General features: G+C 46.4%; 1 protein-coding gene across 9 annotated transcripts in view; it reads left to right on the top strand.

The window, feature by feature from the left end:
* Nucleotides 1-17,040, top strand: part of cobl (cordon-bleu WH2 repeat protein) — a 48,851-nt gene extending 31,811 nt beyond the window's left edge. For 7 of the 9 annotated variants that reach the window (XM_042106837.1, XM_042106835.1, XM_042106836.1 and 4 more), the window contains 9 exons: nucleotides 1,710-1,871; nucleotides 2,504-3,329; nucleotides 4,899-5,042; nucleotides 9,733-9,952; nucleotides 10,511-10,626; nucleotides 10,866-12,589; nucleotides 14,262-14,378; nucleotides 15,358-15,657; nucleotides 16,256-17,040. In XM_042106837.1, the coding sequence (XP_041962771.1) occupies nucleotides 1,710-1,871; nucleotides 2,504-3,329; nucleotides 4,899-5,042; nucleotides 9,733-9,952; nucleotides 10,511-10,626; nucleotides 10,866-12,589; nucleotides 14,262-14,378; nucleotides 15,358-15,657; nucleotides 16,256-16,339 (3,693 nt within the window). In that variant the 3' untranslated portion in view covers nucleotides 16,340-17,040. The remainder of the gene's footprint in view (nucleotides 1-1,709; nucleotides 1,872-2,503; nucleotides 3,330-4,898; nucleotides 5,043-9,732; nucleotides 9,953-10,510; nucleotides 10,627-10,865; nucleotides 12,590-14,261; nucleotides 14,379-15,357; nucleotides 15,658-16,255) is intronic. The other 2 variants (XM_042106840.1, XM_042106838.1) reach the window with 1 other exon arrangement.
* Nucleotides 17,041-17,299: the final 259 nt, after the last annotated feature.

Below are 17,299 nucleotides of genomic sequence, written 5' to 3'. Positions count from 1 at the left end.
TCACTTCCTTTTTGAAATAGAGGAGATTTTCTTTCTGTACTTACAGAATCTTCCACAGAGGACTGATTAATTGGATTGTTTTACACAAGTCAGTCAGCCAATCACAGGTCGGGATGCAGTCAGTCAGCCAATCACAGGTCAGGATGCAGTCAGTCAGCCAATCACAGGTCAGGATGCAGTCAGTCAGCCAATCACAGGTCGGGATGCAGTCTTGGCTCATATGGTGCATGTAGGTCTATTTTTGTCTCACCACCTTGTGTTGACCATGATCAACAGGGCAGATCACAAGACCATGTTTTATTATGCACTGGTCAATCAGAAAAGTCAGGGCAAAACCACTTAATGAATCTGTCTGCCATTTAGAATAAGATTTCCTCATGCTTCTCTTATGCCTCTCATTCCTTATCATGTTCATTTCCCAATTAATCTAGTTGCGTATTTCCCGAGAAACCGAATCAATTTTTAAATAATCTTTCTTGTCCACCTCAATATACAGCTCTGGAAAAAAATAAGAGACCACTGCACATTTTTCTGATGTCATCATACAGTTGCTGAGTGACATTCGAATGAGTTGACGGTCATATTCAAAATTAAGAGACTACTACAGATTTGAATATGACCATCAAACTCATTCGTATGTCACTCAGCAATCGTAGGATGACATCAGAAAAATGTACAGTGGTCTGTTAATTTTTTCTAGATCTGTAAATTGTGTGCTGGTCATAAAAGAATAGGTGACCGAAGGTATGCACTTGTGCTTTCTTGGTACTGTAAAACGTTGTCCACTCATTGTAAGGTCAGAAGCAGACCTTCACTTGTACTGGGCATTCTAGTTTCCTTTTGTTTTCCTCCCCCAAAAGAGAGAGAGAGAGAGAAAGAGAGAGGGAGAGAGAGAGAGATAGAGAGAGGGAGGGAATGCAAGGGTAATGAGGGAGAGAGACAGACAGAAAAAAGACCTCTAGACACCAGAGATGGCTACACTACATGACCTTTATCAGTCACAGAGCAGCTCTTGTCCTGGTGAGAAATCCCTACCTCTCCTTTCCTCCCCCTCACCTGCTCCCAGGGGTCCGGCTCGATCAACTTCACTTGCACACTCTCCCCTCTCTCTCTCTCTCTCTCTCTCTCTCTCTCTCTCTCTCTCTCTCTCTCTCTCTCTCTCTGTCTGCCTCTCTCCCTTCATCTATCTTTCTCGCTCTCTTCCTGTCTTTCTCTCACTGTTTTCACTCTTCTTCTTGTGCATGTGTGTGAAATCCTCCTATATAATGCCCACAGGTCTGTGTGTGTGTGTGTGTGTGTGTGTGTGTGTGTGTGTGTGTGTGTGTGTGTGTGTTTCGGGCATCTGTACTGACATTTCTTTGGTACTGATCAGTCATCATATCTGTTCCAGATTCAGCTGTTGTTTGGGTTTCATGGCCTATTGTGTGCTGTGTGGACACCACATTCACACCATGGCGTATTTATTTAGATCATCACACAGATCTACACACCATTGGTTTTGCATGTGTGTCTATGTTTGTATTTATATGGGATTGTGTTTTATGGGATTGTGTCTGTATGTATGAGTTGTCTGTGTGAGAGAGGTGTGTGTGTGTGTGTGTGTGTGTGTGTGCGTGTGTGTGTGCGTCTGCGTGTGATTGAGTGATGTGTGTGAGTGAGTAAATGTGTTTTGCACAGTCCTCTCACCCTGTGTGGCTGTCAACTCTCAGGCCCTATCAGGTGTGAGCACCAGTTTGGAGGCACGGCCTAGCACTCTCGGCCAATCACAGTCAGTCATGAACATCAGCAAGATGTCCCCCAAAGTGGAGCTGAAGAAGAGACGTGCACCAGCCCCACCCCCCACCACACATCAAAGCTACGACAGCCTAGGGGTGAGCCACACACACACACACACACACACACACACACACACACACACACACACACACACACTAGGCTTGTGCAAAATTCCAGAATTTAATTGAAACTGGCTCTTAAATTCCAATTCAATTCTTGAATTTCACTTGCATTTCAATTGAGGTAGCAAACAGGAAGCAGAATTGCAATTCGAATTGTGCACAACCCTGACACACACACACACACACACACAAAACTACGTCAGCCTAAAGGTAAGCTGCACACACACAGACACACACACACACACACTCACATATACACTTGTGAGTTATGGAAGCTATACTATAGGGCCCACTCACCTCCCCAAACACATTTAATAACAGACCTAAAGAGACTGTCCAGTGATGGAATCCCCTCAGTTTTCCTGAAGCTGTGCTATACCAGTGCTGAGGTCACTAGTTCATGGACTGGGTAGTGCATTCAGTGTAATCTAATAGTTGTAAAAAATAGTGCTTTAAAGTGTACTCCCTGGCATGCTCGTCGTCCAGGACAGAAACTCTTTTGAGAGCAGGAGAAGCGTGAGTGTTGATTGTGTTTGTGGCCCTGGTGGCCTTGGTCTAACCCGTAACTCTCTGTCTCCCCCTGCTGGCCGTGTGCTGTCCTGCAGATGCATGCAGGCTGTCCCTCCACTAGCAGCCTGCTGAAGAAACGCAAGGCTCCCGCACCCCCTCCCACCCCGGCTTCCCATTCGCCCACCCCGACCCCGACCCCGACCCCTCCGATACGCAGTAGCCCTGACAATGTCCCCAAGGCTGCCCCTCCGGCCTCCTCTGCCCAGGCCACCACCACCGTTGCTGTGGCCGCCATCACCGCGGCTACGGTCGCGTTGCCCCCGGTGACGGCGGTGCGTCGCGCGGCCCGTCAGGACGACTCGGCGTCGGAGGTGAGCGGCGCCAGCGAGGAGTCGGAGCGCGCCGCCCTCTGCAGCTCCAGCAGCTCGCAGGCCGACTCGGTTCCCAGCAGCCACCTGGACGAGGTCGCCACCAGCAGCCAGGACGAAGAGTACGAGGAGGAGTATGAGGAGGTGGACGAGGAGGAGGAGGATCTGGAGGTGGACGAAATGGAGATGGAGCTGCAGGTGCTGCAGCAGCTGCAGCAGAGGTCACGGCAGCAGCTGTCCCAGCCGGTGGTGGTGGAGCGATTGCAGCACCGGCAGCAACCGGCGCAACTGCAGAGCCAGGGCCTCCGAGAGCACCAGGCCTCGGAGCCCAAACCGCAGACACAGACACCGAAGCCACAGACACCGCAGCCACAGTCGCCGCCGCCTGCACAAACGCAACCTCCTCAGCTGCCCCAGGGTCCAAAACAGCAGGAACAGCAGCAGTCGGAGGAACAGCTGCAGGACAGTGACCGCAGCACCACGAGCGCAGAAACCGGCTCCACCGTCAGCCTGAGGATGGACGAGTCCGAGAGCAACAGGCATAGCGCCATAGGTGAGCTCCTCTCCACAGTGGTCACAGGGTTGTCAGATGGTCAGAGTAAAGCCTTATTCGTCTCAGTTTTGTGTTGTGTGTCTGCACATGTTTTACAGCAAATGGAAAAAAAATACAACAAAACATTTCTGTGTACTGTGACACATGTTTAACAAATGTTTGCTTGCTTAAGCGCTGCTTGTTCTTTTGTTTGCTTAAAGTCAGCTGCTATATGTGTTTGATTTGTCCATTTCTTGATTATTTGTCCAAAATATTTGATTTCCCTATTGTGGACGCCAGGCCTTGTGCCGTATTGATTCTCTGATTTCTTTAACTGATCAAAAGTTTTCTTTGAATTACTTCCGGTCAAAATTCTGTGGACGGATAAAACAACAGTGGACTAGGATCAGTGGACTAGGATATCCTGTGTTCTATGTGATCTTTGGTGTGATTTTGTTATGTAATAATCAGCCAGACTGGCATCTCACAACATGGTCTTGAGCTCATATAGAAGGTATGCAGACATTCACTAAATTAGAAATATAGTAGTCTCACCAGCCTCAAACACACCAAATCAAAACAGGGTTGCCCCAGTCCGAGAAGAACAACAGAGTTGGGGCATGTGTGGGCATTACACTATATATGTAGGTCTCTCTGGAGTAGTCATCTCTTTCTCCTACCCACACGTGTGATGAAGCTCTCACCTCAGTGAAGCAGAAAGATCCAGCTCTCTACACGAACCAACACATTTCTGGGAAGGAATTCATGCAGTGACATGGCGTGCTCATTTCAGGAAGTGCTGACTGCTGTGCTATTCTAGTCTGGCATTTAAATATGTCCAGCTTCATCGATCATATATATATATATAGGAGAACTCCTGACAGGAGGAAGCCATTAGGTCTAAAGGCCAACGCCCACTGGCAGCGACACTCGCGTGTATGGATTTGGCGCTTAAGAGACAGGACAGTTTTTCTAAAAGTTGCTGTTGACATGCACCAGACGCCGTAAGTGTGCTTCGCTCTGTTAAAAGTGATGGAGTTCTAAACTCTGGCATCACTTGACACGCATCAGACGCCACCAGTAGGTGTTGGCCTTAAAGCCATCGGTTCTAATGCCCATCGGATCTAAAGCCCATTAGATCTAAAGCCACCGGATCTAAAGCCCATTGGATCTAAAGCCATTGGATCTAAAGCCCATTGGATCTAAAGCCATTGGATCTAAAGCCATTGGACCTAAGGCTATTGAATCATGGGTTTAGTATTTGGTTAAAGTTCAGGTTTAGGGTCGTAGTTAGTAATTTGTAATAAAGTACATGTTCATGAAGTAGCTAGTGACAGTAATTATGTAAATACATTGTAATAAGGATAATACCTCAGTTAGGTAAAAGCCTTTCTGCTACATGCTAGGCTAGCTCTCCCTCAGGTGAAAGCAAAAAACACTGGATGATGGTCAGTCAGGCTCTAAGCGGGTCCCTCTCCAGTTCTGAAAAGTGCTATATCCTAGAAGTAAAAAGTCATCCTTCCTTTCCTCCAAGGAAATCCTACTCTCCCGCAATCTGACCTCTCAGTCACCCTCTCTCCTCTCTGCCAGACGTGGGGCGACAGGTGCCAGTCAAGCCCCGACGGACATCGCTAGGAGACCAGACGTCACAGGCGGCCTCCGCCAGCCCAGCCCTCATAGACCGCAACTCCCACAATGCATCACCAGACAGCTTCACAGATATGCCACAACACTGTAGGTCCCACACTCGCATTGATTGATTTGAACCTGAACGAGGTTTCCATGACAACTACAAAGCTACAATCCAAACTGTAGAATTAAGGATAACGTAGCTGGAGGCTAGTTAAAGGTGCAGCAGTGATTTTAATTAATTGATTAATTTTGCCAAACAAATTGCTAATTGCGCCCATCCAGCTGTCAGTTTAGTGTATGTGCTACAAAAAGAAAAATTGGGATGTAAACATGGTGTACTGAGCCTTAAACAACAGCCATGTTCTGTGAAACCGAATGGGTGGACTGCATCACTGATCACTCATCAGTGAGCTGTGGGAGAGATGTGGCATTTATCTGCTAGATCTCTTTCAAGGAGACCTGCTATCAGAGTCTCGGTTTGTAGTGATCACGGTCAGATTTATAAATGGACAATCCTTGATTTTGAGTTTGGATTGTACACACATATGGGGACCTGTCCTCTTTCCCAATAACCGTCACCCGAAACCTTCTAAGACTCAATCATTTTGACTCTCCACTCCTCACGCTTGCTTACTGCTGTCCTTTTTCCCATCTCCTCCATCCGTCTCCACCTCCTCCACCCACACACTCACACTCCACCTCCCTCCTCCACCCACACACTTGCTCTCCACCCTCACACTCCACCTCCCTCCTCCACCCACACACTTGCTCTCCTTCACCTCCTCCACCCACACACTCACTCTCCTCCACCTCCTCCACCCACACACTTGCTCTCCTCCACCTCCTCCACCCACACACTCGCTCTCCTCCACCCACACACTCGCTCTCCTCTACCCACACACTCGCTCTCCTCCACCTCCTCTATTCACACACTCGCTCTCCTCCACCTCCTCCACCCACACACTCACTCTCCTCCACCTCCTCCACCCACACACTTGCTCTCCTCCACCTCCTCCACCCACACACTTGCTCTCCTCCACCCACACACTCGCTCTCCTCCACCTCCTCCACCCACACACTCGCTCTCCTCCACCTCCTCCACCCACACACTCGCTCTCCTCCATCCATCTCCATCCATCCGTCTCCACCTCCTCCCTACCTGTGCTGTGTCTGCCCATAGCGGGTCATCTCTGGCAGGAGTCTCCGCTAGAGAAGTTTCTTCCAGAGGCTGCTGCTGTTCGTTTATCTTTTGCATCATTTTCTGGACTAATCCAATCATTCTGTTTCTTTCTCTCCATCCCTGTGAAGAGGGATGCTACTCAATTCTTCAATTCTGCCTAACGCGTGTAATCAAATCAGTGGCATCAGATGGAAATGAAGTCTTTAACGTTTGTCTAATTGTGTCTAGTCTACTGCTATGTTCGTGTGCATGTCAGTATGTGCCCATGTGCTCATAGTAGGTTTGTGTGTCTTGGTGTCTATGGTTGTATGTCTGTCTGCTCATGGGATTTTGTCTAAATGAATCTGTGTGTGTAGATGCACTGTGTGTGCATCAGCTCATTTGTGCTTGTTTGAGTTTGTGCAGCAACCTTCTGCTGCTATTAACTAATTATATCAAATACATTACTCTACTGTACTCATAGTTATAGTATTCGGCAATGCATTAAATTAACAATAAATTAAGATTCAATTTGCATTGAACATTTAACCAGCCAAAAAATAGCTCCTGAAGTTTCGATACTAATAATATTGCTGCTTTTACCAGTAACTGCACTTCCAAACTATAGTTTAAAATGGCTTACGTCAGTGTGGCTCAATATGTGATCTTACAAAGAAGGACATCAACTTGTAGAACTAGGCCTTAACCCCACTATGACCCTGTTGAAAGCAACACCAAAGAGTTTTTTTGTACCTTAAAATAATGTTTCCAAAATCGTTTCAGTGGTTCATCAACTCGTAACAGGGTGAACGGCACTTCTGCATTCGCCTTGTGACAATCTATCGGCTATAACCGCACTATGCAAGCTTGCCAGATCGGGTAGCGTATCTGTAGTTCGATGAAATGAGACATAAGAAACTACAAATTTGACTTGCATCTGATGTCGCAATACATCATACTTTCATAAAATCATGCAACATACTCTACCTTGTTTGTGGACATCGTTATTTCCAAAGCCAGTGCTGGATAAACAAATAGCGTACGTGCGGCAGAGGAAAAGTGCTTTGGTGTTGCTTTAATGTATGTCGTTATAAGATAAGTTGTAGTGAAGACTTTCAGCCACTAGAGGGCATCTTTCTGTTCTTTAAGCAGAAGCATGAGAGTGCTTGAAAGTTCCCTCCCTTCTGTTCCTCTCTTTCTTATTTGTTTCTTTATTGTTCTCAATGCCTCTTAATGGTTTCTTGCTTTGCTCTCTCTCTTTCTCTTTCTTTCTCCCGCTCTCTCTTTCTCTCTAGCTGTCTCCCGCTCTATCTCTCTCTCGCTCTCTCTCTCTCTTGCTCTCTTCTGCTCTCTCTCGCACGCCATTATAATGCTCTCCATCTCTACCACTGACTCTTGCATTGTTATTCCTCCCTCTCTCTCTCTTTCTCTCTCTCTCTCTCTCTCTCCTTCATCTCTCCACATCCACCTCTCCCTCTCTCCTCTACAGTGTACTGCTGTGCCCCTGTCTCCTTGCGTTCGGGTCGCCGGTGAACAGGATAAAAAAAAAACAGACTCCTGTCCTCCTCTTCTTCTTCTTCTTTCTGCTCCCTCCATCCTGCTCCCTCCTCCTCTGCTCCTCTGCACCTGTCCGCCTTAGTGGCCTTCAGAAGCCACCTTCTCCTGCTGCTGCAACTCCAACTTCTCCAAGCTGTCATCTCAACTGACCTCCACCTTTGACCTTTTACCCTGTTTGTCCTTCTGGTTGTCATGTGAACATTTGACCTTGTTGACCCTGTGTCTCCTGGTTTTGATGTGAACATTTGTAAATGTCAGTCTTTACAGTGCCTTGGTCAGGTGTACTCTGCTCATGTGAAGCTGTATGTCCTAGGCAATACCTGGCAATATGGAGAGGAGTGTTATACAGAGCCTTCGGAAGTGTCTTTCTGAACAAATAAACTGCATAGTGGGATCACATCAGCAGAGGAATCTCTGTCTTAATGGTGATAAATGTTGGGTCGTTGGTTGGTGCAGGGAAGGTAACGTATGGTGATATAATTGTCAGGACAGGGGTTTCTTTTGTGTTTAAGTTTGTGAATGAGATAATTAACTGTCTTTGAGTTCAGACCTGTTCTCAGAGCTGCTTTTGAAGCACTCGAAAGTCACGCATGCAAAGTCCTTTGGCTTGGTAACTAAACATGTTTTCATGATGTTTACATGAATGTATAAATCACCTACAAAACATTAAGAAGGACAAAAATATGTTTCTTTTCCTGTTCTGTCCAGCAGTTAAGTCTGGAAGAGCAGTTTTATTTGCAAAGTAGTTTCATTTTACTGTGTTCAGTTCAATGTTTTCATATTATTAGTTCCTAAGGACATTTATTAGGTCTCTCACTTGCATGCGTGCGTTAGTGGTTTGCATTATTTGAGTCTGTCAGAATTGAGATACAGTATGTTCATCAGGGGGATTCTACTCTCCTATGACGTTGTTGTGGTGGAGCCTGTGTCACAGTATAACTGTAAACATGGACTGCAGGTGTCATTATGTCCCAATGTAGTCTTTTCCAGCACATAATGCATCAGTCAGGTAGAAGTCACCATGAGTCAGAAATCCTACCAAAGCCTGTATGTTGGGAGAATGTAGGTTTGTGATCCTATGCATGCGGATTGCCTACAAAAAATATGTTTTTAAAGTATTTTCACTCATTCTGTGTGGAGTAGTTTTTTAAATTGAATCTGGTTTTGGCCAATAAAGTTCAGTATCTTCGCACCTTGGCCCATAATGTTATCAGGATTGCTTGTTTTTCTCTCTGTATGGGGAGGGATGGGCTGCCTCAGGAGCTTATGTTGGGATGACAGTGTCACATAAGGTACCAGGAGATGCAGGAGACCAACAGAGATAGACTATATATTACACTAAGCCCTTATTCAGGAAACATTTTCAATGTTTTCACACTTATAGACACACTTAACAAAACAATGCAAAGTTCAAATAAATTCTCATGGAACATAGTCATGTGAGGGACAGATGATCACACTTGAAGTACCCACTAATAGTCCAGACGATGCACTTTGTGGTTCGGTGGTTTGAGTCTGAACACCTTGTGAATCCGTTATCAGTGCCGACTGGACTGAACTGGACTAAAGGTTTTGCATGCTTTTAGGAAGGTAGCTGCTTTTGGACCAACACTCCATAATATGTATAATGCAGTGCGGGGGGAATTTGTTTAGCTTTAGCTTTTACTCTGTGAGTGATATGTTTGCTTTTTATTTCTTTATAATTATGATTTGTGTAATATCTTACTTTCTTCTGTTACCTTTCCTTTCCACTCTGTCTTCATTTTTATCATTAACCACACACACACACACACACACACACACAGAGAGAGAGAAAGAGAGAGACAGACACACACACAATGAAAATACATATTTTGTAAAGTAAAAAGTAAAAACAAAAGTACCCAATTGCAATTAGTGCATGATCTATAATAATTGTCATGTTTGCTAATCCTTTAGTTCAGAAAGATAAGATGGGACTAATGAAATAGTTCTAGTGATGATGATAATGATGAACATGTGGATGGTAGTGCTAGTGGTGGCTGAGATGCTGGTGGTGGTGCTTGCTGATGGTGTTTGTCCCCTGTGCTGCTCCAGCGTGGCTGCACTCAGCTCGTCCAGCAGGGGGCGCTGAGGTTCCAGTGGACTCTGCGGAGACGGGCTCAGTAAGCAGTGGCAGTGGGAGCTTCGCTGATCAGGGCTACGCAGAGGAGTCGTGCCCCCTGAGCTCGCCCTCTGACCTCACGCCACCCCGCGCCCCGCGTGACCTCTCCAGCGACAGCGACGAGGGATGCGCCACCTGGAACTCCAGTACCAGGTGTGCCATGTTACGCTAACTAACAAGAACAGTGATAGTGTCACCACAAATCATCATAAACCAACAAGAACAGTGATAGTGTCACCACAAAACACCATGCACCAACCAGAACAGTGATAGTGTCACCACAAAACACCACAAACCAACAAGAACAGTGATAGTGTCACCACATAACACCACAAACCAACAAGAACAGTGATAGTGTCACCACAAAACACCGTACTCCAACAAGAACAGTGATGGTGTCACCACAAAACACCACAAACCAACAAGAACAGTGATAGTGTTACCACAAAAACATCATCCACCAAAAAAAAATCATACAGTACATTAACAGCATATCAGTAGTCCTTTGTAGTAAGTCTCCAATCTGCATCTGCAGATCTCCACATCTGATGTGAATGAAGTCAGTTCATTAATACTGTTTTAGATCACAGAGTGAACACTACATGCATGATCATTCTCGTGAGGCTGTATAGTGAATAGTGTAAAGACAGGGAGCAATAGTCCCGAGTCATGCACATGTAACTGACCTGTTTTTTTCCCTCTGTGAAACAGTCAAGACTTGTACCGGAAGGGTCAGTCAGGCAAAATAAAGGACAGCTATGAGGAGGACCCCAAGCTGATGGCTCAGCTGCAGCTGACACTGGCTGATCTTGATGCAGAACTTGCAGGTAAAGCTCTGGACCATAAAGGAACAAGTGATTACATATGGACAGTGTTCTCGTCACTTGACTGCTTCTTTTTCAGTTTACTTACAGACTTTTGATTTACTTATTTTTATATACAGTTTAATTTACCAATTATTGCAATTTGACGTTTTTTTTCCACAAATTAATAGTTCTAATGTAGGCTGCTTATGTGTTTTAATTTCTAATGTAATGTGTTTGTGCTTTACATTGTGGTCTGTTAGAAATGAACCAGAGCAGTGAGTGTCCCTCTGAAGCTGATGACTTGATCCCTGTGTCTGTTGTCGACTTGGTACCCGTGACAACCATCGGTGAGGTGTTGGACATACAGCCGTCCAACAGTCAGAACAAGAACAACAACGCCACCTTGTGGCCGGAACCTGCAGTGCAGCCACGTGTGTCAGTGGAGGTGAAGGGCTCCAGGAGCACACAGGAGGTCAAGCAGCCGGCCCCAGACTCAAAAGACAAGACGCTGAAATCTGAGCCACCTCTCCGTGAGAGTAAAGCAGTGGGCTCAGCAACAGGGACCAAGCCTCCTTCTGCCAAGAACAGCTCAGTGGTGGCTCCTGCGAAGGCTCAGCCTGTTGGTGGTAGCCAGAGCAATAGAGCGCCCCCTAGGGCTCTGGAGCGCAGCAAGATCACCCAGATGCCAGCCTCCCGTTTCGGCACCAAGACATTCACCATTGTCCCGACCAAAGTTGCCGTGCCTAGCAGCTCACAGACCCAGGGCTCGCTCACCCTCGGCGCCATCAAGATCGATGAGCGGGGCAACATGGTCAAGGGGCATGGTGTGCAACAGTGCGTGGGCACACCTGTGGCACAGGGTGAGAAGGAGGAAGCCGCCGCGCCTAGCAGCTCACAGAACCAGGGCCCGCTCACCCTCGGTGCCATCAAGATCGATGAGCGGGGCAACATGGTCAAGGGGCATGGTGTGCGACAGTGCGTGGGCACACCTGTGGCACAGGGTGAGAAGGAGGAAGCCGTGCCGCTGCGCGAGAAAGCCAAAACCTTCTGGACATCCACAGACAAGCAGGAAGCTCCGACTGCCACAAAAGCAACAACAAAAGCAACAACAACAACAACAACCAAAACAATAGTCATCCCTCCGCCGGCCCCAGGCGGGGCCACGAGTAAACCTGCCGACAAGCGTCAGGCAGAGACAGCGGCCAGGAGCACTGTCTCTGGGATAAACCATTCCTCCACAGCCAAGGGTGGCAGCCAGGCCTCCCAGGGTCCGGAGAGCAGGCCTCCCAGCTCAGAGCCCACGGGTCCAGCCCAGAGGGCCACGCCGAGCGTCCAGGACCCCAGAGACCTGTCCTTCCTGAAGCCCCAGAGGCGGACGTCCAGTCAGTACATGGCCACGGCCCTCAGCAATAAGCTCACCGTGCGGCCTGCGGCCAGAGTAGACGGCATTCAGGAGAAACTGGAGCCTGAGCCTCCAGCCCAGAAACCTCTTATAGAGGGACGAACGGCCACCACGGCCTCCTTTACCAGCGTTACAATTCAGGAATCCAGTGGCTCATCCCAGGTGGGGGTATGGAAGGAGAACGGTTCTGTTCCCAGCTGGACCGCTCTGAAAGGCCCGCAGGCCTACAAGAGTCATACCTTCAACAAGCAGACTTCAGTTGAGCCGCCACGTCTTCTTAAGGGAGGCGCAGGGACGGTATCTGATGTGAACTCAGGGGTGGTCAACAGCAAGGCAAAGCTAACCACCCATGAGGCTACTAACAGATCCAGCGCGACTCACAACTCATCAGTTGTGCCGGATCAGAACCCAGAGCCCTGGGCGGCCCCTGGAGTTCTGGCTGAGCCCAACCAGGTGAGCCCATTCGGGCCGGTGAAGAAGTTCCGGCCGGTGATCCAGAAGTCCGCGGAGAAGGATACGTCTCTGCACAGCTCGCTGATGCAGGCCATCCAGTCAGGAGACAACAAGGATCGCCTCAAGAGGGTAAGCACAGATAGGCACCTGCTGCACAGTTACCTGTGGAATACACCTACAGTTACAGTCGCCTTGCGATTTACTTTACACCTGCTGCACAGTTACCTGTGGAATACACCTACAGTTACAGTCGCCTTGCGATTTACTTTACACCTGCTGCACAGTTACCTGTGGAATACACCTACAGTTACAGTCGCCTTGCGATTTACTTTACACCTGCTGCACAGTTACCTGTGGAATACACCTGCAGTTACAGTCGCCTTGCGATTCACTTTACACCTGCGTTTGCTGCCGCTTGTCTGCAGTGCCAAATCAGAAAATGTTGGGAGTGGGACGTTTAGTAAAATGTGAATAAAAACACAATGTAATAATCTGCAAATGTAGCTGAACAAAAAGAACACAGACAAGATATCACATGTTGAAAATGACAAATTTGACTATTTCATGAAAAATATGTTAATTTTGAATTTGATACCAGCAAAAAAAAACGTAACAAAATGCAAACGTAACAAAATGCTGGGAAAGTTGTGATGATAAAGAAAACAAAAGGAAGAATGTTTCACAACTAATTAGGGTAACTGGCAACACGATTGGGTATGAAAAAGAGCATCCAAGAGAGGCAGGGTCTCTTAGAAGTAAAGATGTACAGGTATTCATCACTGTGTAAAGCTGTGTGGACAAATCATGAAACAATGTAATTTTAATGCCGCATGCCCATGAAATTGTGAAGTATTTGGGAAGTTCATCATGTACAGTACATAATATCATTAAAATATTCAGAGAATCCAGAGAAATCTTTGCAAACAAGGGATAGAGCTGATAAACTATATTGGATTGCCGTGGTCTTTTGGACCTCAGATGGCATTGCATTAAAACCAGACCTGTTTCTGTAAAGAAAATCATTGTATGGGCTCACGAAAACGTCTTAGTCATGGTCTATGAGCACAGTTTGATACTCAATTACAGAATTTAGTATAATTTATATAATTAAATATTAATATATTTATATATTTTGACTATGACTATCATATTCATGAAATGGTCAACATTTTACTTTTCAACATTTGATATGTTGTCTATCTAGTTTTTTTCTGCTAAATATGGGTATACAAGACTTGTATATTATCACATTCTTTTTTTATGTGCATTTTACACAACGTCCCAACTTTTTCTGATTTGGCGTTGTACAGTATGTAAAAGTGTATGGATTGACAATGTACATTTATTGTCATACATATGCACAAGTTAATTGCATCCATTTACATTTAAATTTACATTTACATTCTTGAATTTCCCCTGGGGATCAATAAAGTATCTATCTATCTATCTATCTATCTATCTATCTATCTATCTATCTATCTATCTATCTATCTATCTATCTTTAAAGGGGCATTGTGTTTGTTCAAAACACACAGAAAGAATTTAATTGGCAGCATCATTTAACGAAATAACCATTTTGACTTCATTGTCAAAAAAACGACTCAGCTCTCTGTCTCCCTGTTTGGATTGTACTTAAGAGTACTTAGTACCTCAATACTGAGTCAATGGAAGAGCATCATCACAAACTCAAATCCTACAGAATTGTACTCATAGCTCCTTTAATGTTCTGTGGTATAGTTGCATTTCTGTGGTGTAGCATGAAGTTGAGTTCACACACCTGTGTGTTCCTCTTGTCGAGCAGGTGAGCGAGGCGTCGGCTGGGAGTGGCCTGAAGAAGCCCGCCCTGGTGGAGGAGGAGAACACCCAGTCCGCCCTCCTCTCCGCCATCAGGGCCAACAACTCCAACCGACTCAAGAAGGTGCAGCCTCGACACTCACAACTACAGTACACTAGCCTACTCACAGCAACACATAACCTACACTAGCCCCACCACCACACATAACCTACACTAGCCCCACCACACATAACCTACATCACCACCACACATAACCTACATCACCACCACACATAACCTACATCACCACCACACATAACCTACATCACCACCACACATAACCTACATCACCACCATACATAACCTACATCACCACCACACATAACCTACACTAGCCCCACCACACATAACCTACACTAGCCCCACCACACATAACCTACACTAGCCCCACCACACATAACCTACATCACCACCACACATAACCTACACTAGCCCCACCACACATAACCTACACTAGCCCCACCACACATAACCTACACTAGCCCCATCACACATAACCTACATCACCACCACACATAACATACACTAGCCCCACCACACATAACCTACACTAGCCCCACCACACATAACCTACATCACCACCACACATAACCTACATCACCACCACACATAACCTACACTAGCCCCACCACACATAACCTACATCACCACCACACATAACCTACACTAGCCCCACCACTACACATAACCTACACTAGCCCCACCACCACACATAACCTACACTAGCCCCACCACACATAACCTACATGACCAACTATGAGTGAAAGAATAAGAGTAATAGTTTGTGGAAAAAATGTTTTTGTGGCTCTACAATGACATAAACACCACAATTATAATGGCTGATCTGATTGAAAATACAGTCTGACTTATCGCTGTCTGTAATATCTGACAAACCATCACCAGATGGCATATTTTTATTCAGAGAATAACATACTTCACAAATCCTCAAAAGACAGAAAACAAGCTTAGTTTGATTAGATGTGAAATTTGACTTGTTGTGACTGAGACTGGTGTCCGTGCCTCCTTAGAGGTCGAGTTGGTCTGACTGTCCTTGTGTCCACAGACAAGGTCAGGGGCAGCCAGGGAGCTCGACCGCTTCAGAGCTACAGAGTCAGCGAGTGGCTGTCAGAACCAGACCTCTACTCTTCAACACACCTCACTTCCGTCAGCTCCCGCACCTGTGCCCACAGCTACCCCCCCACCCCCTCCTCCGCCCACAGCTGCCCCCCCACCCCCTCCTCCGCCCACAGCTGCCCCCCCTCCCCCCCGGGTGGTGCTGCCGTCAGTGGGGAACCCAGAACAGACCCGAGAGGCTCTACTGGATGCCATTCGCTCTGGGGCTGGGGCCAAAGGTCTGAAGAGGGTGAGTGTCTATCTGCAGTCTGCATGACAATTACAGTATATAGCTCTTCCTCTTCTACAGTATATATGTATGCACTATATATACATAGATAATAAAACATTTCACTAGAGGAACCCTTTGTGGACAATAGGAGCTCCATAGCTGGACATCATTACAAAGCTAACTCTTGGATTTGGAGTGTGCTTGTAAAGTGTTATTAGCTAACTATCCAACACTAGTTTAGATACCGGTAGTTGTTATCGGGGATGGCAGCACATGTCTAATCAACATTCTATATAGACCCTTTCAAGAGAGTTCCATTATCTGTAATCTCATTATCTAGTACTGCTGGGCAAGCACACTTTGCACTAAGCAGTCTACTTCACTCCTGATATGGAAATGATATGGGAAATAATCTTCCATTATGATATAAAAATACAGTGGATATTTTAAAATTGTATACAAAAGATACTAGTGTGTTAGGTGAGAATGGGCTACAAAAAGGCTTCAAAAGTGTTTATTGGGTAACTAATCAATAGCAACGGTTGTGGTAAGCAGCAGGTGTTGTTACTTTGCCAACTCCTGTCCAGAGAGGTCTGATGCCATGCCTCTGCTCTAGGTGCCTGTGGCCACTAAAACCGTGCTGGTGAACGGGAGACTGGGGACCATGACCGCGTCCTGCTCACTCTCCCAGGGGCTTTAGACTGTGAGCCGTGGGAGTCTGGACACGCTGCAGGCACCAGACGGAGAGGAGGCCAGATGACAGATAGGCGCTGGTGCCCCCTGCCCTGATGTCCGTCTGTGTTTAGTTTTTATTTGTCATTATCTATTCCGAAATTTGCTGCTGCTATAGAGTGCCAAGAATCACCGCAATATCATTATTATATTCTTATCTACAGTCTTATTGTCATTATCATCATTCTTCTCATTTGCCAGGCTAAAATACTGAATGTTGTGTATGAGATTCTTGACTTTTGTCCATTATCTGCAAAGCAGTGAGTTTTTTTTTATGTTGTTGAAAATACACCAGTTGCATTTTATATTCTTAGTAAGATACGAGACAGTGTATGGCAACTCTGTTATTGTGATTGACCAACATTCTTAGAACACTGGATGCAACGTGGCATCAAACATTCCAGCACACACTAAGCCCGACAGTTTTCATAAATGACACAGACATTGAATTCTAGACGTTGCCCATGCGCAGGCAATACCGCTAAGACGTCTGGATACAACTGACCATTACAACTGATACAACTGACCATTACAGTCCTCAGCCTGAAATATAGTATAAGTATATATACTCTTTTGATCCCGTGAGGGAAATTTGGTCTTTGCATTTATCCCAATCCGTGAATTAGTGAAACACACAGTGAGGACACACTAATCCCGGCGCAGTGAGCTGCCTGCAACAACAGCAGCACTCGGGGAGCAGTGAGGGGTTAGGTGCCTTGCTCAAGGGCACTTCAGCCGTGCCTACTGGTCGGGGTTCAAACCGGCAACCCTTCGGTTACAAGTCCGAAGCGCTAACCAGTAGGCCACGGCTGCCCCCATATAGTGTTTGTCTAGCCATGTTTCCCCAACAAATGACCAGAGCACGTCCAGCATCAGAATGGATGCCTGATGAACCACGGTTGCAGTAAACCCGTAGTCGCAAACGTGT

The sequence above is a fragment of the Alosa sapidissima genome, chromosome 10 (genome assembly GCF_018492685.1).
Source record: "Alosa sapidissima isolate fAloSap1 chromosome 10, fAloSap1.pri, whole genome shotgun sequence".
NCBI lineage: Eukaryota > Metazoa > Chordata > Actinopteri > Clupeiformes > Clupeidae > Alosa > Alosa sapidissima.
The sequence above is the reverse complement of the archived record's forward strand: the minus strand, read 5'-3'. Positions and strand labels throughout refer to the sequence as shown.